General features: G+C 41.7%; 1 protein-coding gene across 2 annotated transcripts in view; it reads left to right on the top strand.

The window, feature by feature from the left end:
- Positions 1-25,451, top strand: part of opcml (opioid binding protein/cell adhesion molecule-like) — a 336,839-nt gene that overhangs the window by 130,395 nt on the left and 180,993 nt on the right. The window contains exon 2 of one of the 2 annotated variants that reach the window (XM_085798699.1): positions 18,708-18,783. In XM_085798699.1, the coding sequence (XP_085654825.1) occupies positions 18,708-18,783 (76 nt within the window). Of the gene's footprint in view, positions 1-18,102; positions 18,784-25,451 lie in introns of those variants that run through there. The other variant, XM_085798698.1, reaches the window with a different exon arrangement.

The raw sequence follows: 25,451 nt of genomic DNA, 5'->3' as shown, positions 1-25,451 counted from the left end.
CAATATTTTACTGACATTCCTGTAACAAAGTCTTACACATGGCCATTACTCAGAGAGAGGAGTGATGCAACTCAAAGGATTCTTTAGGTGGACACATTACTCATCCAGCAACATACAGCTATAACGGGAAACCTTGTTTGATTCGACAATTCACATCTTTGGTAAAATTAAAATGAGAAGATGGATAATTCTTTCTGTTTTATCTTAAAGCAGAAGTAAGCGATCCGGTCGTTTTCGCTAATGCTGCGTTCGAGGCAGGCTTTTGAAATCGTAAATTACAGCTTCAAGTCACAACTTACGACTTTGTAGCGTTCCAGGCAACCCACTCGTGTTTTTCCGACCTGTTTTACCAGTGAAAGTCACTATAACGGCCACTCGTAACTTCCGACCCGTGAACTCGTACCAGATCGATCTGGTACGACTTCACAGGACGGAAAAACAGGAGTCTACGAGTTTCCTTGAACGCACCATAACAGTCCTCGTCCCTACGTCACCACATTCACGGCGTCCCTTGGCTGCACACACAGCCCTGCATGCCGTTCTCTCTCCTCATTGGATAAAAACTGTAGGATACGATAAATGTTTTCTCCTCGGCTCAGAGCAGAGCAGAGGGACTGACAGACCCGTGTTTCGGTCCAAACACTCTATGTAAGTGATTGCTGTCGGAAGATATAACTATTTAAGACTTATATTAACACAAATATATCACTTACTTCTGCTTTAACTCTTGTTTTTTTTTTTTGTTTTTTTGATTAAGTAAGTTCATTTTATAAAATATAACAACAGAGAGAAGATTATTGGCTTCCCTGACTATCATTTTCATGATTTTTATTATCATTATTGTTAGTATGTGTTGCATAGCAGTGGCAGATCTGGACCCTGCAGCTTCAGAGTCACTCTCACCTGCAGAGAAGGAGCACAGACTGTAGGAGAGAGCATGAGAAGTGAGAACACAAATGACATTCAGTAGTGTGATGTGAGGTATAAATGCATGGAGAGATGGCAGAGTTGGGGAATTCAGTGCACCATGGGAGTTACCCAAGTGCTGTTGGCCTATAGCAGCATAACTTAGGGATAGTTCTGGGCCCACCTGGGAGCTGGTTCCACAGGAGAGGAGCGTGATGGTTGAAGGCTCTGCCTCCTATGCTACTCCAGGAATTTCTAGGCAAGTAGGCCATCATTTAAACGGCAGAGTATTTTCTGAGAAAATAGGGAACTATGAGTTGTTTAACATTTGATGGAGTTTGGAGGAAGACTTTAAAATCTGTTCTTGATTTTTCATGGAACCCATGCAGAAAAGGTAACACATTAAAGATGTAAGCGGCTCTGCTACTTCCTGTCAGTAATATTGTCATAGGTGAGAAGACATGGCTGAAGTTTGACCAGCCGATCAGTTTTATCTGGCTTTACTGATAAATACAACTGGGTGTCATCTTCAAAGAAATGTATGAGGGACTTCCTGAAAATGTCTTCTAAGGGAAGCATACAGTATAATATGTAAAAAGAATCAGTCCAAGCACAGAGCCTTGCGGTACTCCAAGTCATTATTATCTGATGAGTATGACTTAAACTGGCGTAGGGCAGTCCCTTTCATGCCAATGACATGTGAAATATTGTTATCAGTGGTGTTAAAAGCAGCTTCACATCTAATGAGACCAATTATTTGGTTGTGTAATATTTTTTTGCCTTAATATAGTAGCTATTAATTATTCACATGATCAGCAAACTGACTGTCAAAAGGCAACTATAAATATTTTTCCCTACCCAGTGAAATATGTTGACATCTAGATGATTTTATTTTGTAACAGTGGTAAATGCTTTGCATTTATAGCCTCCTTCACTGGCATACCAGCATCCACAGATAATTCAAACCACAGCCGCGTCATTTGCAGGTCAATGAAAGAGGCGAGCATACAGGCCACTGAACTCTCAGTCCTGCCTGACCTTGAAAAGGAGATAGTTACAATATGGTGAAGTGATTGACATGTACTCACTTGGTCTGCTGGATCCACACTCCCAATCATGTCAATCTCAATGTACAGCCATCAGTTATAAGATAAGCCTAAAATTACTGATGCAACGGATGTAAAGCTCTGCAGGTAGTTGTTCTTCTACTGTGGGCAGACTAGACTCTACAACATTTCAAACATAGTGCCTCAGCGTGGTTCTGCAACACAACAGTACATTTTTTAAAGCAGTTTAAATTGAACCTGTGCCCACATCTGATGCACTGTACCTTTTAAATAAGTTTAATTACAACACATTTCTTATCATCAAATATATTTTCAAGGTAGTTTTTTCATTTTCTTTTTTTTAAATCCTAAGTATTCTAAACAATCAGACAATTAGTCCAGTGACACATGAATAAAGTTTATTTCAACTCTACAGTCTGGTCCTGGAATTAATTAATGTATTTATTTTTGAAAAAACTGAAATTCATAACTCGTTTGAGTCCATAGAGTTTGATCTGGTTCTGTATGCATTTGTTATAACCATTCAACCCTGCAAGCGACCGGAATAATGAAAGCCAGAGAGCGCACACAGAGCAGATGAGAGGCGGCAGCCACATTCAGGGCCACAGTGTTCCACCACAGAGTTCGTCAGCACAGATATGATGGAAGCAATAACAGGTTTTCAGAAGAGCCCATTATGCTGTGCTTCTGATCATATTATTATGGGTTTGTGCAAAATTGTGGCGTTTCCCTTCAACACACTTTTAAATACCACATTTTAGCTTGTCTTCACACCACTCCCCAGGGCTTTGTGCTAAAGGGCCAAGAGCAGAAGAATGGTTTATATTTGTCTTCTCTTTTGGCTTTTGATAAGGATAATAAATCCTTCCCCCCAAGCCTTTTCACTCATCTTTGTTACAGACGTACTGAAAATGGAAGCCACAGCATTGCATTCTTAGCTCTGTAATACCATTTGCTGCAAACACTGGCTCGGAAATCAGACATATGAGACTCTGTGCTTTCAAAAGCCATTTTCAATGTTAACTAAACGGTTATATGTATTTATTGTGATGTTTGATTCACGGGGGAAGGTAAAATTGAGTTTAAATGTAGAGAGAAAATATATCACAACTGATAAATATTTAAAATACTCCACCCTTTTTTTATAGAATTAATTTAACATGAAGGCTTCAAATCAAACTCTTTATGCATCTGAGGACAAAGGGAAGATATCTTGATCTTGTGAAGGACCTGCTCTGCCCTGTGAGAAAATGGGACAGAGAGATAATGAATATTGAATGAGCATATCTACTTCAAGCAATCATCCCCATTGACCAAATCCCATCGGCACACAAATCATCTGTGTGGTTATGCTGAGTTAATTAAGATCTAGTGTGTGGAATTAATCGAGTCATGCCACCGCAAACGTCTTCAATCACTGCACCCTCACTGTCTTAGCTGTGAGTACTTTTTATGACCATGAGAGAAGGAGTGGATATAATGACACGGCACAGGAAATCATCACAATAAAAATGTGTACTTTATACAGAAGGCCAGAGCCACCTGATGGAGAGGAAAATGCTTCGGCCTTCTTCATTTCACAACAAACCTTTAGGGACACCAGGCGGAGATAGTAAAGACCGTTATGTACTTCTTGCGTTGCTGTTTGTGTGAGTGGAATATCATTTGGACCTTTATCTGGGGAAATACTGTACCCTCTCAGGCTTCTTGGACTTCCACTGATAAGAAAAATGAGTGAGATTATACCTCATTTTTCTTCTCAATGCCAACATTTTCCTTTCCATTGCCAGTTGTAATTGTGCCCTCCAGACTTTTATACAGTGAGCGCAGAAATTGGTTGGCCAAAGAAAACAGCTATGGCTGAACAAAATGCCCCGATGAGCCATTTGCTGGAGTTGTTGTGACACATGCAGGGAAAGCAATCACCTTTTATTGAGTTAAGTTAATTAAATAAGGAAATTGGCAAAGAAAAAAATAGGAATATGATCTCAGTTCTTAGAAGAACTTTCAATTTATCTGTAATGACTTAATCAGTAGAACCGTTGGAAGTCAGGATTCACTTCAACCTGTGAAAACACTGTTGGAAACAAATACTGACAAATACTGCCACTGTCAGATGACATCCAGTGGGCTGCGGTAATTAGAACAGGAGCAAAGGAAGAGGTCAGGTGACTGGAGGTGGACGGGCGGGTCGATGAAACACGGCGCTCTCACACAGGAGATCACTGTTAGTTCTCTAATGTGAAACAAGCACTTAGCACTGCTGCTTTTATCCATTGTAACCACATCGGTTCAGAAAATACAAAAAAAAGAAGAAAAAATGTGTGTGTTTGGTTTGCAGGAGGGTCTCTCTCCCTCTCTACCTCTTGTTGACTGTCCCTTTTGCCCCATTTCCTCCATTCCCTCAGGAAAATGGAATTAGGGCCGAAAGTTTTATTTACAACCACAGAAAGCGAGCAGACGGTCTGTCCATGATCCACTCTGCTCCAATTCAGTATCAGCGGGGCATCTACTCACTTACACTGTGTCTTTTGTGTGTCTGTGCTCATGTGTGTGCAGCTCAGCACTGTCTGCACTCACACCATGTGGCCAGATCACTACATACTCTCTTGATATTGCAATACCCATACTGTATCATCATTTTTTTTTACCAACCTTTCTTGATTTAACTGGGAGTGAGCACAGTTAATGTAAGAGGAATCATTTCAACTTTGCACGTTCTGACCCCATCCATTTCGAACAAGAAAAAAAAAACAGACATTGAATTACTACAGTATCTCGCAGGCCAGAATGGTACTGTTGAATTGATTGATGCTGCTGTTTAAAACTCCATATGGCTCACATTTATTTGATAACAGTAATACGATATAAAAGTGCAGGGCTTCATGACAGTGCGCGACCTTCCAACAAATAATCGCGGCCAATAATTTGGTCTCTCGCTTTCTCACGCACACAGAGACACACGCTCGTACACACATGCATGCTTGCATACATGCACACGGAACAGGCAAACAGAGCTGTTGATCCAAGTTCTTGTGTGAACTTGGCATGTGAGGCCTTGGCCACTGGTATGTATTGGAGAACAGCAGAATGCACACAGCTATTTGCAGTTCAAGGTCAAGTTTAATGGCAGAGTGCTTTACTGCATGATAAATATGGGTATCTATCTATCTATCTATCTATCTATCTATCTATCTATCTATCTATCTATCTATCTATCTATCTATCTATCTATCTATCTATCTATCTATCTATCTATCTATCTATCTATCTATCTATCTATCTATCTATCTATCTATCTATCTATCTATCTATCTATCTATCTATCTATCTATCTATCTATCTATCTATCTACCTTTGTTTCATGTCATGACAAAGGCCAGGCTATAACAACAAAGACTGAATAATACAAGTCACTTCCTTTGTTTTCATGGTAACATCAATGTTACCATGTTAACAGACACATACTGTATAAGGTAATGAAACGGTTTGGTTCGGTTTAGAAGAAGACAGTGGTTGGAGGATAGTTGTCATTTTGATTATAACAATGAATGTAAATTTAAGGACAGAAACCCTGACTGAAGGTTTGAGTAAAGGAAATGAACAGTGGACGTGTGTTGGTTGACTCATCGGTCCAGCTCAGCCTCCTCGTCCTCGTCCTCATGCTCACTTTGTTCCTCTTTATTCTACGTCACCAGATATCCGTCTTTGTTCTTCATAATAATTACCACAGTTGGTGGAGGTCGACTCACAATAAAACCTGACCATGGGTCGTAATAAGCTGCTCCACAGATGCCCCATGGCTCTTCTTTTTATTCTCCCCCCGAAGACGACACTTTCATATAAGGAATCTTGTTATTTTTTCAATGGATAGAATCACAGTCCAAATGTTCTGATGTGGGCAAAAGGTTTTTAGTTACATTGAGTTTCAGAAAGTTTCTGTCACCCATACATTCACTGAGCCAGTCTTCCTCCACTCCGTTTTCCTCTTTTCTTTCTTTACTGTAACTCAAGCCTCCACAGTCTGTTGAGCACTCGTGACACCGACATTGCTCCAAAATGCAATAGCAAAGAAACAGGCACAATATGGACTCTAACTGAAATGCAAAGTAGATTTTATGTCTAAGCAGCTTCTTACATATATTTTACATCTTTTCATGTTTGTGTCTGAATACTACTGTCATTGCATTTTCCAATTCACCATAGTTTTTCAAGTGTTTTTATGCTTTGAAAGATGAAACAGTCTCAGTATGCTTGTGATTGAGTTGTCATGCTTTTCAAAGCATATAGATGCAGGAAGTGATGCTTTTCAATGAACATGAGTATGCAAATGGTCTTTGTATACAGTCTCACATAGAAGCCGACTTCGTCAATGACTCTTTTTTTCCATCGTGACTGGGATGTTCTTAAGGATCTTGACAATACCTTAAACTCACAGTTTAGAATAATGCTACTGGAGGTTTTACAGTCAAAACAAAATCAACAGAAGTGTTGTTGTTGTTGGGTTAGGAGTCTCTCAGTGGTTTTAACTTGGGGTGAATTTATCCATAGGTCCCCTCCTCCCCCAAAGCACTGATTTGTGACTGAATCTATACAAAACACTAAATTCCACATTTAAAATCAGACTTTGATGCTGTTTGATGGACTATATATTCTTCTTTGAGCTTGGCAAAAGTAAAATGTTAAAGGGGACATATTATGGAAATATCACTTTTTGAAGGCTCTTTAACATATTATTTGTGTGTTTGTCTTGCCTTCCAGACCCCAAAATGCAAGAATTGTCAATCTGTAATCTTCAGGCTCCCTAGATTGAAATCTGTGTGGTTTTATGGTTCAATTGTCTTCCAGTTATGTAACTAGGTTTCGAATGTGCATAACCCCACCCCTACCTGGGACCAGTAGAACGGGTGGAGTGGGGCAGCAGTGACAGATTTGCATTTAAAGGGACAGACACTGAAAGCAGCCATTCTGAACAGGGCTGTTTTAACAGGATGAAAAGAGCTGTGATGTTTGATCCTTGGGGTATTTTGACCACAGCATGTCACAGACATGTCTTTAAGACACCTGGGAACTATTCTAATTTGTGGGAAAGGGGCATAATATGTCTCCTTTAAAGCCTGTGCAGTGTGTCGTTGGCAGGTGACCAAATGAAACAGAACATTACTTCAGGGATCTCTCTGGGTTGAAAAAGTCTGAAACATTTGGGAAAATGTACAGAGCTCAGCTAGGTAAAAAACGTTGGCCTAAACAGTTTCAGTTTTTCAAATCTAGAAAAGTTAGATAATACAACTTCAACTTTTGTCCATAACTTTAAGTTAAGTTCATGTTCTACACATAAGTCAATTTCCACCACAATATTATTTCATATTATAATAGAATCAATCAACATGAACTTAATTCATTTTTGCAGTGATTTCACATTTTAATTGTTTGCTTCTCTGTTTAAGTAACTTACTCTGCAGAAAATCACTGTAACTAACACAAGATTTAATTTAAATTGGCCATGTGGCAACTCATCTGTATTTCAGTAAGAGCTGACATAGTTTTAAAGTTGTGGCGAATCGTTCACGTACTTGTTATCTGAGTTTCCCTTACTGTGTTCAACTCTTTTAAATGGACATCATGATGCTATCTGGACTGTGTTTTAGAAGACAAATCAATAACAGCACCGAGGAGCCTTGCACTCTAACTGCATTGACAACATATTTCTTTCTTTCTTCCTGCATATCTTTGCAGCAAGCAGATTCGTTTTCTTTCTAAACACTTTTTTTTTTTTCCCCTGGCGTGTTGCCCACACTACACAGACCAGACAGACTAGAACTATAGGGACATTGTGAACACAGTATAGAGCTTTTTCTGCCCATTATACTGTGATTAAACTCAGATTTACACATATAGTATATACCAGATATGGAACTTCATTATCACCAGCAGTACTTTTAAAATAATGTCTCCGGCAAGTGTGCAATGCAAATAAGAGCCATCATTAACATTTTGAATATGCAGAGGGCTGCATGGTTTTGTTGCTTGTGGCTACCAAGGACACCAGCTGAATATGAGAAGAAAAGACTTCTCTCTGCCACAGCCAGCGCTGCAAACTCATACTCTTTCTAAACAAATCTTCATTGAGCATTGTGTGTGTGTGTGCGTGTGTGTGTGTGTGTGTTATATATATATACTCTGCTGGCACATCCCCTCCCATAGCGCAAGCCGAGTAGCCCTGGGAAAATAAATCAGCATTTCTTCTACTTTCTGATTGACTCCTGCTGATATGGAAATTGGATGATTAACTGTCTGAAATTGTGTATAACCTCTCTTTAAATACCCCCTACACACACCACCACCACCCTCCATCCCCTCTCCTCCCCCACCCCACCCCCCGAAATTCCCAACTTTCCCAAATGCCCATATGTCAGCGTCAAATACGATCTGAGTTATTGATTCATTTTACCCAGAGGTATTAGTTCCATTTGACTAATATTTGAATGGAAATTGCTCAGTCAGATGCGTTCACCTTGAAGTGAGCAGAATCCATCTCCGGGATGACAGTTTCTGCCTAAATAAGCATTAGCAGCAGCAGCCGCTCCTCTCACTTCACGTTGGACACCGTTACTGTCATTGTAAATTGTTTATAACCTTAGGGTTAAAGACTGATATATTTGCATACATACAAATGAACAGTTTAATGTTGATGAAACTGACATTAGGGATGAGATGGCGTCCGTGTTCGCGTTGTTGCTGAAAACCGCAGCCGCCATCTCTGGGAATTACATTGTGACGGCGCTGAATGAATATGTTGAAGGAATTTGTAGTGATTGTTGAAGCTGCTGTCCGTCATAGTTTGTGTTCTCTCATTATTAGTCTTGTGTCGTTATCCTAACGCAGTCTAAAACCCACCAAGGTAACTGTTGTCATTATCCAAACCATTCGCACATCTTAGATTTGACTCAAATGTGAGTCACATTCAAAAAAAAAATGTTGTTCGTGTTTTCTTTCATTTTTACTGACACTGAAACTAACTTTGAACATTTTATCTTTATAAGTTTACATTTAAAGTCAATCTCCTTTGTACTGAGAGTGTAAATCGTACACACACACAGACACCGAGTTGTTGTTGATGCCTTTCATACTTTCAAGGCTCCAACATAAGCTGGATACCTTAATGCAGGAGGATTTAGCTTTGACCTTCAAGCACTTTTCATGTTCATTACTTTTAGTCAATAGCCCTTCTAAAAAACGGTTGAAATATTGACAGATTGGATGAGGAAAAAAAAAAAAAAGTCAAACCGAACATGCGGTTGAAAACCCTGTTCGAACATCTTCCATATCCTTCTCTGTGCACGCGCTTTTAATATGGACACTCACGCGCCGCGAGGAAGAAGTCGTGCCGAGGTCAGCGCAGGACCCTCCGATAGTGTATCAGCATATCTGCTGAACACACGCCTGCTGGGAGCTCGCTGAATATTACACCTATTGATAACGGAGGATGTCTGAACATTCCAGTCACTTAAAGCTAGCAGCTTCTTAAATAATTCATGCCCTTGCACAATGCATACATTGACTGACTTTGCGGCACATCACGCAGCATTAGCAGCTAGAGACATGTGATGTGACACAAAAAAACACAACAACACAGCATCTTCGGAGAGAAGGAAAAAAAAAAGACAGACCTCACATTTTTAAAGCCTCGGCTGCAGACACCAACAGCCTCTTCCCCTCACGTGCCTGATGCTGTCTGATAAGTCAAGACTGAGGCAGATGTAGTTATCTGTGATCAAAGTTGGACCTCTCCATGCCAGGGGGCATTTAAGCTCCTACAAGTATAAAGAGGACCTGAATCAACTTGTTATTGTATTTGAGAAAAGAAGAAAAAGAAGGAGAAAAAAAAGGATTTTCCCCCAGACAACAGAAACAATCAGTCGGCTCTCAGCTTGAAAAACAGCCACTCCTGTGTTTTCAGCCAGTCAAAGTGAAATCAGAAAGTTATTTGTTGGAATGGATTAACGATTGTGCTCTTTAAATTTGACTCAAGTCGCCATGATGGTTATTAGAAATCAGTCTGGTTCACAGAGGAAGGAGAACTGAGGATTATTTAGGGGCTGATGGCTTACTGATAACAAGACAAGAGATGACACATGTAATCTTCCCTCTTGATTGTGATTTCATTAACATGAGCATAATAAAATAACAAAAAATACACTTAGAATAAGAGCTCATTTTTGTTTTCTTTTTTATATAAGAATGTTTTGTTTTTCCTTATTTAAAAAAAAGGAAGAAATATGAATGAATAGATGATGAGTCAGACAACATTTCTTCTTTTTCAGTGTTTAGAGTTGCTGACTCACCTACAGGACTCTCTGTAGAGGCAGAGCACTTAATGGCGTTCCTTGTTTTTAGTTTCATAATTCTGAAGATGTCTAAATAAAAGGTCCTGACTCATCTGTTTTTGTTTTAAAGTCAAATGAAAACATGCTGGATTCATATCTACACTGTAAAATTATATTTATTTTTTTTGTCAAAATGGATCCAAATTGTTTTCCTGACATTAAAACTGATACTTCAGGTCATTTTTCACACAGTATTTTGTCAGCGTGTTTACCTGTCGTGGTTTCAGATCAGTGCACTGACAGTTAAGTGAAGCAGCAGGAGCACCTGCATGGAAAACAAAACAAAAGTTGTGTCCTAGACACTGTCTATAAAAAATGAGTTGAAGCTCAAAATAATGTGTGTGAGTTTGTGTGTGTGTCTCTGTGTGAATCTAAAGTATTTTCACAGCACTTTGTTGGACTGACCTCTGTCATCCTCTTTTGAATAAGTTGCGTAACACTCGTGTCTGTGTGCCAATAGCATCCGAGTCCACTGAGTGAGCGCTCTTTATTCAGTCTACGCATCTTTTCTTTTTTTTCTTCTTTTTTTTTGCTGGGGTATTAGCTTGCTTTGGTCAGAGGATGCTCCATTGTCTACTGGCTCTGCCCATCCTTGCATGATATGAATGAAGATTAGCGTGGATTGTTTGAATAAACCACCCAGGGTCTGGTGTTAATGCGTCACAGCAGGAAATTATGTGAATGTCATTGCATGTATAAGTGAAATAAATGAGAAACACAATCTGCCAGGAAGAGCCGGGCTGCATGCGGCTGCAACCAATCAAAACCACGTTGATTTAAGTGAAATGGCTTTGTTCATTTGAGCATGTTAAAATCAATACATCCAGCCCATATTTTAGAGCATGGCTAGTTGATCCAGGCAGCACAGTTTAGCTCTTTCTTTTTCTTTTTTTTCCTTTTTACCCCCCCCCTTCCTCCTTCTCCCTCAGTCCGTGTTTGTGTGATACATCCAGAATGATTCATGCGAGCCGTGCAGCAAACAATGCCGTTCTAATTTGTCATTTCTGCATGCTTGGCGTCCTCGCTCGAGGTGGAGCTTCAGCAAGGTCGCCGGATGTACCTGACCTGCGGTAAAGTAGAACAATGGGGGTCAAAAACCTAATCCACATGACATGGATTGAAATGGATTGCCATCTCTATTTCATCCTCAAGACGCCACCGCGCCCAGCTGATGGCAGAAAACCGCCGCACGTACAGTACCTGTGACATTAGTCTACTCTGTCCTGTCTCCATGGTGTTGTTATTAAAACCCTCTCTCATCTTAAGCTCATATATGGCACCGATAGCGGAAGCTAATTGAGGTGTTCAAATGACATCATGTGACCAAATGTTGCAGCCCTAATTGTCTGTGTCGGGGAGGGAGGTGCTTCAGCCCCCCCCCTGAATCCCCTGCTCCTTGTACCCTTGACTCTAATTAAGACCACCTATCTTAGATTTTGCTGAGGTCAGGGAGGGGATTTAATTTAAAAACCATTAAGACGTGCGCACAGACAGGACTTGTGTTGCATCCTAGGCAGATATAATTTTAATTAAGTCTTATCTTTGTCCAATTTCTCCAGAACAAGACATCATCATAATTCCTCAATGAAGGCCCACAAATAAACTGAATAACAGTTTGGTGAATGTGATGGGATTCTTCTTTTTGTATTGCAGGCCATATTCAAAAATATATCACCGATATTAGTCTGGAGTTACTGCAAATGTATTGGCTGGGACTGAATATCCACACAAAGCAGCATGGGTATTTTTTGTTTTGTTTTGTTTTAGGATAACGTCTGTTGTGTTCAAGTTTCTCTGTTGTAATGTCCCAACTACGAGAAGATGGACAATGAAATGTGGAAAAGTGTTTCCGTCACTGTATCACGTGGTGCACTTAAAGGGGACATATTATGGGAATAAGGCTCTTTTGTTTTGCCTTCTGGACCTCAAAATGTGAGAACCGACAAACCGACAAAAAAAAAATCTGTAATGTTCAGGCTCCCTAGGTTGAAATCCATGTGGTTTTAAGAGCTGTTCCCTCAGTTGTCTTCCAGTGATGTAACTAGGATTTAAATTTGCATGACCCCACCCCTACCTGATACCAGAAGAAGGGGCGGGGCAAGCAGTGGCCGATTTGCATTTAAAGGGACAGGCACTGAAACCAGCTGTTCTGAACAGGGCTGTTTTGAGAGGATGAAACTAACTGTGATTTTGGATCCTTGGGGGATTTTGACCAGAGCATGTCACAGACATGTCTTTAAGACACCTGGGAACTATTTTAATTTGTGGAAAAGGGGCAGAATATGTCTCCTTTAAAGGCTTTCAATGTGAAGCCAAGAGACTGATGAGCGCGTTACAGAATGCAGACTGCAGCCTGTGAACACAAGCCATCAATGCTTTTACACTCGAGCAGACATTTGATACCAGACAAGAACATTGCCATGTGTCACTTGTATCTTTCCCCAGTGATGGCATCCAAAGCTGTCAGTGCATTGTCATTTGTTGCTTCCTGTCCAATATCATAACAGCATGCCGCACCGATGTTGAGGTAAAGAACTTATCTTGTTGCGGCTCCTCATGAGACTCAGAAGCTGTAAGCTGTAATTCTGAGAGCTGCTGTTGGATGTGCAGCAAAGTGACACTCGGGTCCCGAAGCGGCTCCGCGTCCCCTCCATGCATACAGATCTGGACCGGGAGCCGCAGCACGGTAACACATTAGCAAACAAAGTAGATGTGGTCTGGGGAGGTTCATACTCTCATTAACTCTTCAACACTTTCCTCAAGAGTTACCTTTTCTCCTCGGCCTATCAACCACATGAACTGAGCCTTTCAGAACACAGCCGCAGGCAGCAGTAACCGGGGTCCGAGCAGGTTGCAAAAAGATTGCAACATTTTTAAAATTTTTAAAAGCCAAACAGCAGATTAAAATGATGAAAACATTACCACAGCTACTTTTGTAATAATTCTGAAAACATAATTGCCAGTACCTTGAGGTCAGAGACTAATCTTTGGTGCTAAAGTAATAGGTGGAATTTGAAAAAAAAAGAAAAGAAAAAACTGTTGTACATTTTGGTGAAATTTGCTGTAGCCTAATGCATTTTTTGGGTTATAGTGATAAACTGAAAATAGAAGGAATAACAGGGATGACCAGCTTTTCTGCTTGGATACCTAATTATAATAATAGTGTTAACCAACTTGGTTAGTTATGAATGCAGTTTGTGATGTGTGGGAGAAAAAAAGAAGAGAAGGTAGTTTAATAATGATTATTTAACAACAACTACACCCAAAAATAAAAATCCATATTTCCAAGTAATGCAACACTTTATTCATTCATTACAGAATTTAAAAGAGACATATTCTGCCCCTTTCCACAAATTAAAATAGTCCCCAGGTGTCTTAAAGACATGTCCGTGACATGCTTTGTTCAAAATACCCCAAGGATCAAACATCACAGCTCTTTTCATCCTCTCAAAACAGCCCTGTTCAGAACAGCTGGTTTCAGTGCCTGTCCCTTTAAATGCAAATGAACCACTGCTTGCCCCACCCCTTCTACCAGTCCCAGGTAGGGGTGGGTTTATGCAATTTCAAAACACTGGAAGACAACTGAGGGAACAGCTCGTATAGCCACATGGATTTCAATCTAGGGAACCTGAAAATTATAGATTTATTTTTGTCAATTCTCACATTTTTGGGGGCTGGAAGCCAAGACAAACACCCAAATATAAGTTAAAGCAGAAGTAAGTGGTCCGGTCGTTTTCGCTAATGCTGCGTTCCAGGCAGGCTTTTCGTAAATTACAGCTTCAAGTCACAACTTACGACTTTGTAGCGTTCCAGGCAACCCACTCGTGTTTTTCCGACCTGTTTTACCGGTGAAAGTCACTATAACGGCCACTCGTAACTTCTGACCGGTGAACTCGTACCAGATCGAACTGGTACCGCTTCACGGTCGGAAAAATACGAGTTTCCTTGAATGCACCATAACAGTTCTCGTCCCTACGTCGCCACATTCACGGCGTCCCTTGGCTGCACACACAGTCCTGCATGCCGTTCTCTCTCCTCATTGGATAAAAACTGTAGGATACGATAAATGTTTTCTCTTTGGCTCAGAGCAGAGCAGAGTGACTGAGAGACCCGTGTTTCAGTCCAAACACTCTATGTAAGTGATTGCTGTCGGAAGATATAACTATTTAAGACTTATATTAACACAAATATATCACTTCCTTTTGCTTTAACCCTCTGATGCATGAATTATGTTAGCCTCAGTCAAGATTTTTTTCTTAAGTGTTTTTATCCTTCTTAGGGCATGAAAAAAAAGTTAAACAATTTTTTTTCTTTCAAACATGATTTTTTCAGAGAGTTACAGACATGTCCACTCCAGTGGACTACATGCAACTAAGCACTCACATAAAACAATATGAATTTAATGTAAAAAATTATCAAAATTGTGATTTATGGTTAATTCATTAACTATAATTTAATGCTTTGCAAAACATTTTTACATATTTTTACACATTTTAACGTTGTATACAACGTTATACAACATTAAATAGGCCTATTGTGTATAGGCCTGAATAAGAGGACAAACGACTCTCACAACTCTGAAGCTTACACCTAAGCCAATTCTTTGTTTCAAAACATCCCCAACAAGAAGAACATTATTATTATTATTAGTTACCATACTTCTTTAAGGATGCAGGACTGGTATTACCATGCCATTATACTAGAATTAATATGTTTTCGGCAACAAGAACTGAAATATCTGTCTCTTCATCTCCAAACACGTCTTTTGCAATAATCCTCACCTCAGTAATATGCTCAGTTCATCAAACCTATGCTTTATGAAAGGTGGCAAAGCATCCAGAGCACACTGGCACACAGCATTGCATGCAGATGTATTTGGTGTTGAGTGTGGCCAGGTTAACAGTGCACATCTTCCTTCATCTCCTTCGCCGACCTCTGCTATCTGGCCCTACAAATTACAGCTAATCTGCACACAAGTGTATATTTTTAAATGAGTAGCCTATAAACTGAGCAAAGGAATGTATTTTTATATTTATAACATAATTTACAACCAGATCAGTCACAAGAAAAGGTAAAGCAATTACATGACTTGTGTTGGACTTGATGCATGACGTCCACTTCAGTGGACACATGGTTAATTGTAATTTATTACTTATTTGAAATACATTTTTCAAAAATAAAATAATAATTATATTACTTAGATGTTACTGTATATCATCATATTTTTTTTTATATCTAGGGTTCTTCTGGAAAAGACGGTTTGACAGGATATGCCGTCTGGCGGCCATCTTGGATCCAGATAAAATTTACTTGCAGTTACAACGACTGACCACTGAATTAACCTCAATGGAGTGGTGCAGCAGAGACCCCTCTATGGGCTGATAGGCTATTCAACCATAGAAACCTTTGCATTTAGGAAGGAATGACTTTTAAACAGCCGTCCACTGTAGTGACCACTATGCACCTTCAAAAAGTAATATTTCCATAATATGTCATGATGAATCAATGAAGAATATGAAAGCAAGGTACAAAGTTAAGCAGCGCTCACCCAACCCATCCCATAACTGTCTCCTCATTAATATTAAAGCATAAGTGTAATAAGCATAGTGCATAACTTCTGTCGCCCCCTAGAGGATTTCTGTGTTATTACAACAATAGGCCGGCACCTATGGCCCAGTGTAACCCGCCTCTCCCCTCCCCACCGCTACCCCTGGAGCTAGCTCTCCATGGTACCGGGTAATGCACATCCCACACAGTAAGTAACACTGGCTACAAAATGTGTACTGCTCGTCACGGAGTAACACTCGCAACACACCACATGCTGCTGGTCACGGACCACGGTTCACGGACTATAACACATACGACTCACTGCACACTGCTCGTCACAGCACACAGCCCCCCTGCAGTATGTTACACACAGCAACACGGGCTACACACCTGGTAACATTACTGCTCGTTAGGCTAACGATGTGGCTAACACCAGGCTGCTAACAGCTGTTGCTTCTAGCAGCGGAGCGCTCTCCTCCTCCCTCCTCGTTGTCAGGTAAAACCGAGTAAAACGCGTTGTTTTGGTCGTTCCCTGTGAGCCAGCGCGGGAATGTCGCTCCAAGACAACAAATACAAAAAGAGCAAATACTGAAAAATACCGCAAGGTGAGCCGAACGGCTTAATCAGCATTGTATCATCTCCTCTTGTAGTGGCTTGGGTGAAACGGATATTTACAGACACATAGAAGTTACGCACTATAGCTTTAAGTATGGTAACAACAGTTTTAGTCAGTTGTTATGTAAAACTGAACTTGTTGACACAGGTGTAAAAGTTTTTTTATTTTTTTTAATGGGTTGAAAGTTCCTCTGACTCTCTGTCAGCACTGATGTGAGAAGACTTAGAACACATTTCACCAAAATCAGATGAACTGCATCAGACTGGTTCATTTTGTCTCAATTTTAATCTTTTTAAAGAAGGAGATCAGTAGAGCAAAGAGAGTTGAAGCCGGACATCCCAGTAGCCTTTAAACAGAGTTAGAAATAGTTGCACATATGTTGGTTCGACTGAACAGTTGGCTGTTCATCTCATACTGGGTTATCATGTGACTTTCCTCTTCATAGGGATGGGGCTGAGATATGATAATGTGAGGGTGACACATGGCCCATGAAACCACCTGTTCATCTCCAAAGATGTGGAGCATCTGCAGTTTTGTTATAGTGTGATACAACCTCACTGTTGTATAACTTTGTCAAGGCACAAAAGTGAAATAACGAGGGTCTTGAGTGCTTCCAGGACCCACAGGAGTCGCCTGTTGGACACGTTTCATAGCTGGCTTGTACCTCAGGTGCTGTTGGACACACCTGAATAGATGCAGCTGTAGCTGTTTCACTACATGCAGCCCCTGATAGAAAATGTATTTTTTTACTTTTGTAGGTGTGTCTTGTTCTGGGAGTAGAATTCTTGAGGCGGATGATGAATATTTCCCCCGCAATCCAGTTCTCTGTGAGGGGTCCTTGACCCATTTTATGTCACGGTTGCCAAATAAATACGCACAGGAGAGGCATGTGAATAGATTTTTGTCCCATGGACCTCTATCTTAAATCACTCAAAAGCACATCAATACAAAACTGTTTCAAGTGCTACGGTGCAGCACTCACACAGATGAGAGCTGTGAAAGTCAGACCTATTCTTAGAGTAGCAGCCTATTCACCATTCATCCTCTGATTCTGAATCCTTACTCAATGAAATTACTGTGAAATCTCCCCAGTTCAGCCCCCCACAACCCCCCCATTGCAACTGGTAGGCTACAGGAGGAAATCAGTCAGTGTGTCTGTGTGCAGACTTCCACAAATCAACATCTATGATCCTGTCATATGCATGAGAGCTCCCTATGATCAAATCACACTGAGCGTTGAGGATGTCACAACAAGTGATTTATTATTTGTGATGTCGCTAAGTAGCCGCGTTCACAGTATAGTTCCTCTGTGAGGAGCCGCTGCCTGCACCCAAGTTTTGGGAACCATCTAAGCCAAAGGAAGGTAGAAACAGGCTGCGCACCATATGGTCCACATGGTGCAAGGCAAGTGATGCTACCTGGCGACTAAAAGAGGCGCGCGCACGGGGAGAGAGAGAGAGAGGGAGGGTGGGAGAGAGAGAAAGAGAGAGAGAGAGTGTGTTACTTAATGAACTGTAGGCGACTTAACGTAAAGAAAGACACTGGAGCGAATTCAGCCTCTTGTTTGAGTGCGCGTGACAGAGGGAAGGGAGAGCAGAGAGAGAGAGAGAGAGAGAAAGAGAGAGAGAGAGAGAGACACACACTTACAAGGAGACTTGGCTGATGCATCTCAGCCAGAGCATCCATTTCACGGCGATTACTGTTTGAAGCGGAGGAGACGGTGCGCATTTCTCTGAGAATCACGGTGCTCCTCTCTCCTCCTCCTCCTCCTCCTCCGAAGTCAGTTTCCTAGAGCGGCTGGCGGGCGGAAAGAGAAAGACACTTTCTCTCCCCCCTTCTGCGTTTATCGACACGGACAGTATTTCTAACAAGCCTTGTTTACTTGGAGCCTAAAAGAAGCAGGTCGACCGCAGTTCCATTAGGTTACAGCTTTTTTTTATATATACACCGCGTCTTCGTGTGGAGTGGAATTTGCGGTCCCCGGCGCAAAGACGCAAAGACGCAAAAGATAAGAATAAGGAATACCAGACCAGCAGAGGCTCAAGTTTCCCTGGAAGTTGCGCCAGTGCCAGAATAAAGAAGAAAAAAACAAACAAGAAAACATGGGAATGTGTGGCCATTTGGCGGTGCCCGGGAGATGCCTTGTCGTCCTCGGACTTAAATTGTTATTCCTTGTACCTGCAGGAGTTCCGGCCAGGAGCGGGGATTCTGTATTAAAGGACAACATCACCGTCAGACAGGGGGAGAGCGCCGTCTTAAAGTAAGTCTTTTAACTGTATTCCATCACCACAGCACTGATATGACCCCCCCTCCTCCCCAACACACACAGACGCACACACACACACTCGTGCGCCATCAACACAGGCTCATGCTGGTCCAAAAAAGAAAAAGAAAAAAGAAAAACAGCCAAGGAAGCGCAACGGTCCAGGAGTTACTAAAGGTCACAATAACCTAGCTGTTATTGAAAGGGACACGTGCCTGTTTCATTTAATGGATTTAAGACCAGCTGACTGATGGCGCACCGTGCGCGTGCCATTTGGAAGTTGTGGTGGAAACGTGTTAAAAACTCGGCGTTCAGCCATCCCATCTCCTTGCCCTTGAATGTTATTGATCCGGTTGGTTAATGTCTTGTTGAGGATGCACGGAGCCGAGATGCTCGAATTCAGCGTCAGGAGGAGGAGGATGAGGAAGAGGAGGAGGAGGAGGAGGAGGCTCGTGTACTGTATTGATTTGTGCGTGAAACACAAATGCAATTATGACTTTAATTTTCAGGGCTGTTTTGTTTTCATTACACTTGATGAAATGCCTTGGAGTACATCTGACAGATCTGTGTCCGTGCACCCTTCATGGAAACAACAAAAAAAAAACCCTACTGTTTATTATTAGTGTTACTAATCACTAATGTTTTGTCAATCATCATACTGTAATGAGAGCTGTGATTTCACAGTGGTGTGGGTGGAAGGACACGGTTTCACTGTCTTTGTCTTAATCTGATCCAGGATGATTTTCCTGCTTATTTGTGTCTGTTCACTGTACTGAGGATTTGAGCTTTTTTTTTTTTTTTTCTTGAGCAGGTGTGGTGCTAGAAATCCAGACTCCTTGTGAAATGATGCGAGATAGGGCCCCGCTCCACCCACACAAATCCAAACACACACACACACACACACACAGTTTGAGATGAAGTTAATACCATGACTTGCCTGTTATTAAATGAAGAAAATAATAATGAAACAATAGTATCAGTATCATGAGGAAAAAAAGAAGGAATTACAACGTGGTGAGCACCACAGAGAGTAAACAGGAAATGCAAACACTGCGAGTAATCCTAATCTGTGCACGACTGTGAGGTTAAATAAACCGGTGTGAGCTGTGGTTCTCAAGGCGTGCACATCTGCATAGTGTCACAGATGTTAAAGGCACCATTGTTTACTCGCTTAAGTGTGATGGGCAGATGTGAGCAGACATGTTCGACTGTGGTGCTGATGCGAGTGTGACTCCACCGAGTGTGTGTGTGTGTGTGCAGTCAGTACCTCGAGCTGTCAGAGCAGGGCAGCAGAGTTCAGCCGGCTCCACATCCACAGAGATGGGATGTATTTAGACAGGACTTATTACACAGTCTGATGACTGTCGGCTGAGATGAGCGGGCTGTTACTGTTATACTGTCCGCTGCTGGACGGAGACGGAGACGGAGGACACTTTTTTTCCCTAAGATGGAGATCAGTTTAGTCTTCATCTTGTCTCCTCTGAGCCCTGAGAGGAAGTTAGTTTGTTAATCCCGTCTCCTCCGTTACAAATGTGTGCTGGCCTCTGCTGATTAGGAGGACTTGTTAAGCAGTCTGTGGGATGCACTGACACCATCTCCTCCGCTCCCCTCAGTCTGAATTGTGACAGGCTGAAATCCACTTCTTGCTGCTTTGTCACGCTGCTGTCGAGCCGCACGCGCTCTCGGCCCTGTGGCAGAACCCGCCGCAGCTTGGCGTCCTCCCCTCCCCTCCCCTCCCCTCCCCTCCCCTCCCTTGCCCTCCTTTGCCCTGACCTGTGCAACCCCCCGCAACGGAGGAGTCATCAAAGTAGTTGTGGAGTTGCCGTGACCCCTGAGTTGAATCTTTAAAAGCTCCAAAAGCCGACAATGGAGTGACTCGGGGCGTCGCTGTGCTGTGCTGTGTGTGTGCTCCTTCACAGTGTATCAATACGCCGTCCTGGAGGAAGATGAACTGCTGCCTGTCAGTGAGCTATAGTCAGTCCCTTAATCCAGGAAACCGCTTTCAGCCTGTCCCCGAGCGAGGAGGAAGGCTGGATGATGTCGAAAGCGAGCGGAGAAATCAAAAGAACGCCGTTCTCATCCCTGCTTCTCGGTTTTCTGTGGGTGGGGGAATCGGGCCAGTTGGTGCTGGTGTATGATAGCATTGTCCTCACATTTACCAGCTCACCGCTACATGCCCACAGCAGCCTGAAGCTGACACTGTGAGGACCTCGCTGCCTATTCTGAGAGGGGCCTGTCTTAGCTCCATCCTCACCCTCATGGCGGTGATGTAAGGCGGGGGGGGGGCAGCGAGGTCGGGATTGCGAGAGGTGGGCCAGGAGGCAGGCAACATTAGAGAGAAGCATTGCTGTGGTGTTGCGCTCTGATTGAATCATTGAAACCTTATCTGAAGACTTGAAATTGGCAGGCGCTGTATTTTTGTCTGTTTTTCTATTTTTTTATGGATGAAATTGTAGCTTTGAAACAACTAATTTCTATTGGATACTCCTGTATTTGCGAATAAAAAACAGTGTTTGTGCTTAGAAGCGGAGTGGCACTCCGCCACACAAACCTAGTGCTGATCTATGTGTTATTGACATTGTTGCTATTTGGAAGCCGATATGTCACATTGATATGCTGTTTCCTACATTCTCCCCTGGGTGAAATTACCTCCCAAGTCCCCAGCAGTTGGACTACAAAGAGAGATTCAAACACTGATACACAGGTTTCTATGCAACCTGGTGCCAGGAAGCTTTTCTATCTCACATCAGGGGGTTGGGTAGGGGTGGGGTGGGGGGGATAAACAGTGCTGTGCTGCCAAGGCCTTTCAAGGGTTAAATGCTGTTTAAGCACGGAAAACTGCAACATTAATGTGATTCCGGCCATATGATTTTTAATAAACGATTGTTGCATCGGTGTGATTTCCTGTTAGCTGGCAACAATCTGGGGGTTGTTATTGTATTTCTGTAGGGCTGTATTATTTAGACCGTCAAGGGCAACACAAAGCAGCATCAGTTCTCACATAAATAACGCCACTGGCAACAGGAACTTATGCAGATGATGTGAGTGGCAGAATAATTAGCATCATTCAACAGCAATGGTAGACTTTCTTTCTTTTTTTTTCCAGATATGAAAAATAAATTCACAAGTTAGAGCAGCGAGAATTCACTGCTAATTAGACACCATTATATCATGTACAGTATGTGAACCATAAACTTGTCCTTAAACTTGAATTTCCAGCTACTTGTGGTATCACTGATATCCTGACCGTCTGTGCATGTACTCGTTTTGAATAATTAATTGACTGCTGTAATGTGGCTGATGTTGGCCAATGTGGCCTTTAGAATAAATATCTGATTATTATGAGCTGAAAGACGGGAGCCTGAGTCCTCATGAAAACAAATAATATCATGTTTGGGCCTTTATGGTATGAAGCAGAAGCTGAAAACACACACATTCAAGTATGCATTTACTGTACACTCACTGTTGGCCATGTCCTCCCTCTGCTGCAGGTTACACTGCTGAGAGGGGGAGTTGTGTTGTGATCTCAAGCTGTAGCTAAATTCATAGAAGTAAGTGGCAAATTTAGGTTGTAAACTACAGTTCACTGTTAGATTACAGTGGATGCAGAAGGTGAAACTGCAGGTTTTCTACCTGTGTGAATCTTGGCAATGAAAGAAAGAACAGTTTTTTTCTTTTGTTTGCAAATGTTGCGATGATGCTCTGTGTGTGTGTGTGTGTTTGTATGTGAGTGAGAGAGGCTGCAGTTTGACCCCAAAATGTGTTTTCTTACATCACACAACTTTTTTTTCTTTTTCATTTTATTTTAATCAGTATTTCGAAATATATTCGCTCATGTTCACTTTTACATTAAAGGGTAAATATCACGATGCACGATGGTGATGAAAATAAAGTCAGTCAACACTAACAATATTCACCAATTATCAAAACTATAGTTATCGTCGCGTAACAGAACGACAGGGTTATAGTACCTGTCAGAAAACAAACAGAGGAATATTGATTTTCATCTGCAGGTTTAATTTGTAGTAAACGGGTATTAAAAGGCTGAAAAATGAAAAAAAGATGGAGGGGCATCACTGCGTTCCACCATGTTTTCACTGACACAGAACAAATGTACATCGCTAGGCGCGCATAGCTTTAGTGATTAACCATGGTAATTGACTAAGGTTATGGAGATAATTACAATTCAAACATTAATACTAACTGACTAGTTTGACACTGGTAATTGTTTCATATTTACCCAACACACAATCAATGATGGCAGAATGCAACAGAGTGTGGTGGTGGTGGTGTGGTGTTGTTACTGACATCTCAACAGTATTAGGAACTGTTATTGTCATCCTCAGGGTCTTAGTTTAGTTTATTCATTGAAAAATAAGAAATTAGAAAACAATAATGCAACTCCTGAGGGCAGAAAGAAGCAAACTTATCTGGTCTCGGTGCAACGGCATATTCATGTTAGACTGTGTGGACAACTGTGTGTATAAAATCAAATGAATCAACACACAGAGACACAGCAACCTTTAATGTCCAGACCTGTTCAATTACCACCCTGTGATGACAAAGAGCAGCCATAGAAACACTTCACTGCAGCTGCTTGAGCTTGAACACATGGAGGTTGTTTCCATCAACCGCCATCCATTAATGCACATTAGTCATCCAGTTTCCACCATGGCATGGCTATAAATTGCAATGCTGATGAAATGAGCAATCTATTATTATTAATGTCTTATTGTTTATAGGGAATCTGAAATAATTGGAGTTATACAAGATATTGACTTGGCTGTGGGATTTTCACTTCTTCTGTTTGAAAGAATGTAAAGAATATGTGATCACATACAAAGACTCTGCATTTTACATTAAAGGGAAGTGGGATGGTGGTGTTCTTCTTTTTTTTTTCTTTGTGTTAATAATTTTTAGAGAAAATTATCACACTTAAATAATACCGTTGGAAAACAGAACTATCACAGTAAGGCTAAGGTACACATGACTGAGCAGAATGCAATATTTGGCACATTCCAAAACATATGTGGTCGAAGAGAAGAGCACTTCAAATAAAACAAAACAAAAACAAACAGACGTACATACTAAATACATAGCAAAACCCATTGGATACAAGGGGAGTATGCCTTCAACGCTTTCCTCCCCTCTATGAACACCATAAAAGATCTCCACATATTGTCAAAGATGGGATATTTACAGATCCAGCGGTGGTGTAATGGATCTGCTCCTGGCTGTGGACTCAGAGGTCGCTGGTTCGAGACCTGGTGTTGGCTCCTTGGTTTTGTGCGGTGCGTGGCGAAGTGGTTAAAAACGTAGATGTAGAGGCTACAGTCCCCGGTTCGAATCCCGCGTCGGGCAGACCTTTCCTGCATGTCATTCTCTCTGCCTCCCCCTTTCCTGTCTATCTCACTATGTGCTATCAAATAAAGCCAAAAAATATACTTAAAAGAAAAAAAGATGGGATATTTACCCTTTAATGTAAAAGTGAGCTTTTCCAGTGCAAGAGAGTCTGATCGTCCTGTAAGAAAATTCTTATGAATCATTAGAACCTGTGGCTTTAGCTTCAAGCCGCTCCAGCCTTCTGGGATGTGTTGTCATGTTGGGGTTAACGGTCAAATACTTCTAGTCATGAATGGATTGTGTAGGAATGACCCGCTCTGCTTGACAGCACAGCTGGCCTGCTCCAGCCCTGTGCTTCACCCCCCCTGCCCCAACCCTCCCCCAAGCCATTGTAAGCATCCAGGAGAGCAGCACCAGACCCAGACAAAAATCTCCTCATCCTGTTTCCCGGCTGCCTTTTAGCTAGCCCTCCACTGTCAACTCTAATGTGTTGGAGGACAGGTCAATATCAAGTGAGGGCTGCCACTTCCCCTCAATGCCACAGGCTCCTCTAAGTCACTGACAGGCCCTTTATAATTTGGCTCCCTGTGGGCCTTCTCCCAGGTGGACGGACTAGCAGCAGCAGATAGAGCTGAGGTGATGCGTAGCTGATGCACACAGTCTCTGTCTTCACCTTGCAGAGCAGAGAGTGGAGAGCCAAGTGGCGACTCATAGCAGGCTGCTCCGAGTAGAGGTGCCGTCGCACCTTTTAGCGGGTGTGAGTTGAATTATTTCCTGCACCAGAAGGACTCTTTTCCCCCTGAAGGAAATGAGTGTGAGTTGTGCTTCTGTCATCATGTGATCAACCTGCTCTTTGGCCAGGAAATGTGTTGAAGGACAAGATGACACATGAAATTAAGGGTCAGGAAGTCCTCCAACAGTCAGTTTCTCAGGGAAGTAGGACATGTTGGATTTGGAATTGAGGCTTCAATATCCAGTTATGTGTTTATCTTTTTTGTTGTTTTTTAATGGTTCCTTTCCTGATTGTTCTGGATATTTATTTGAATGTAAATCAAATTATCTATATATAACAAAAAATAATTAGAAACTCAAGGGCGGAAACATTTATTGGATCCATTGAATCAAATCTAATCTTCCAACATTTTAAGAACTGAACTGTTTTTTACTCACAATGTCTCCATTTTCTGCTCCAGCCCTCTCTAAAATGAGGACATTCTGCTTAAAAATGCTTTGTCATTGTGAACACAATTGTCTTGGAGATATTTGAAGATCTGTCGTATTTGGCCCTTGGGAATTTATGAAGGATGAAGAAATGCAGGAAA

Source organism: Trachurus japonicus, chromosome 14 (assembly GCF_045865225.1).
Source record: "Trachurus japonicus isolate A0001 chromosome 14, Traja_1.0".
Taxonomy (NCBI): Eukaryota; Metazoa; Chordata; class Actinopteri; order Carangiformes; family Carangidae; genus Trachurus; species Trachurus japonicus.
The sequence above is the reverse complement of the archived record's forward strand: the minus strand, read 5'-3'. Positions and strand labels throughout refer to the sequence as shown.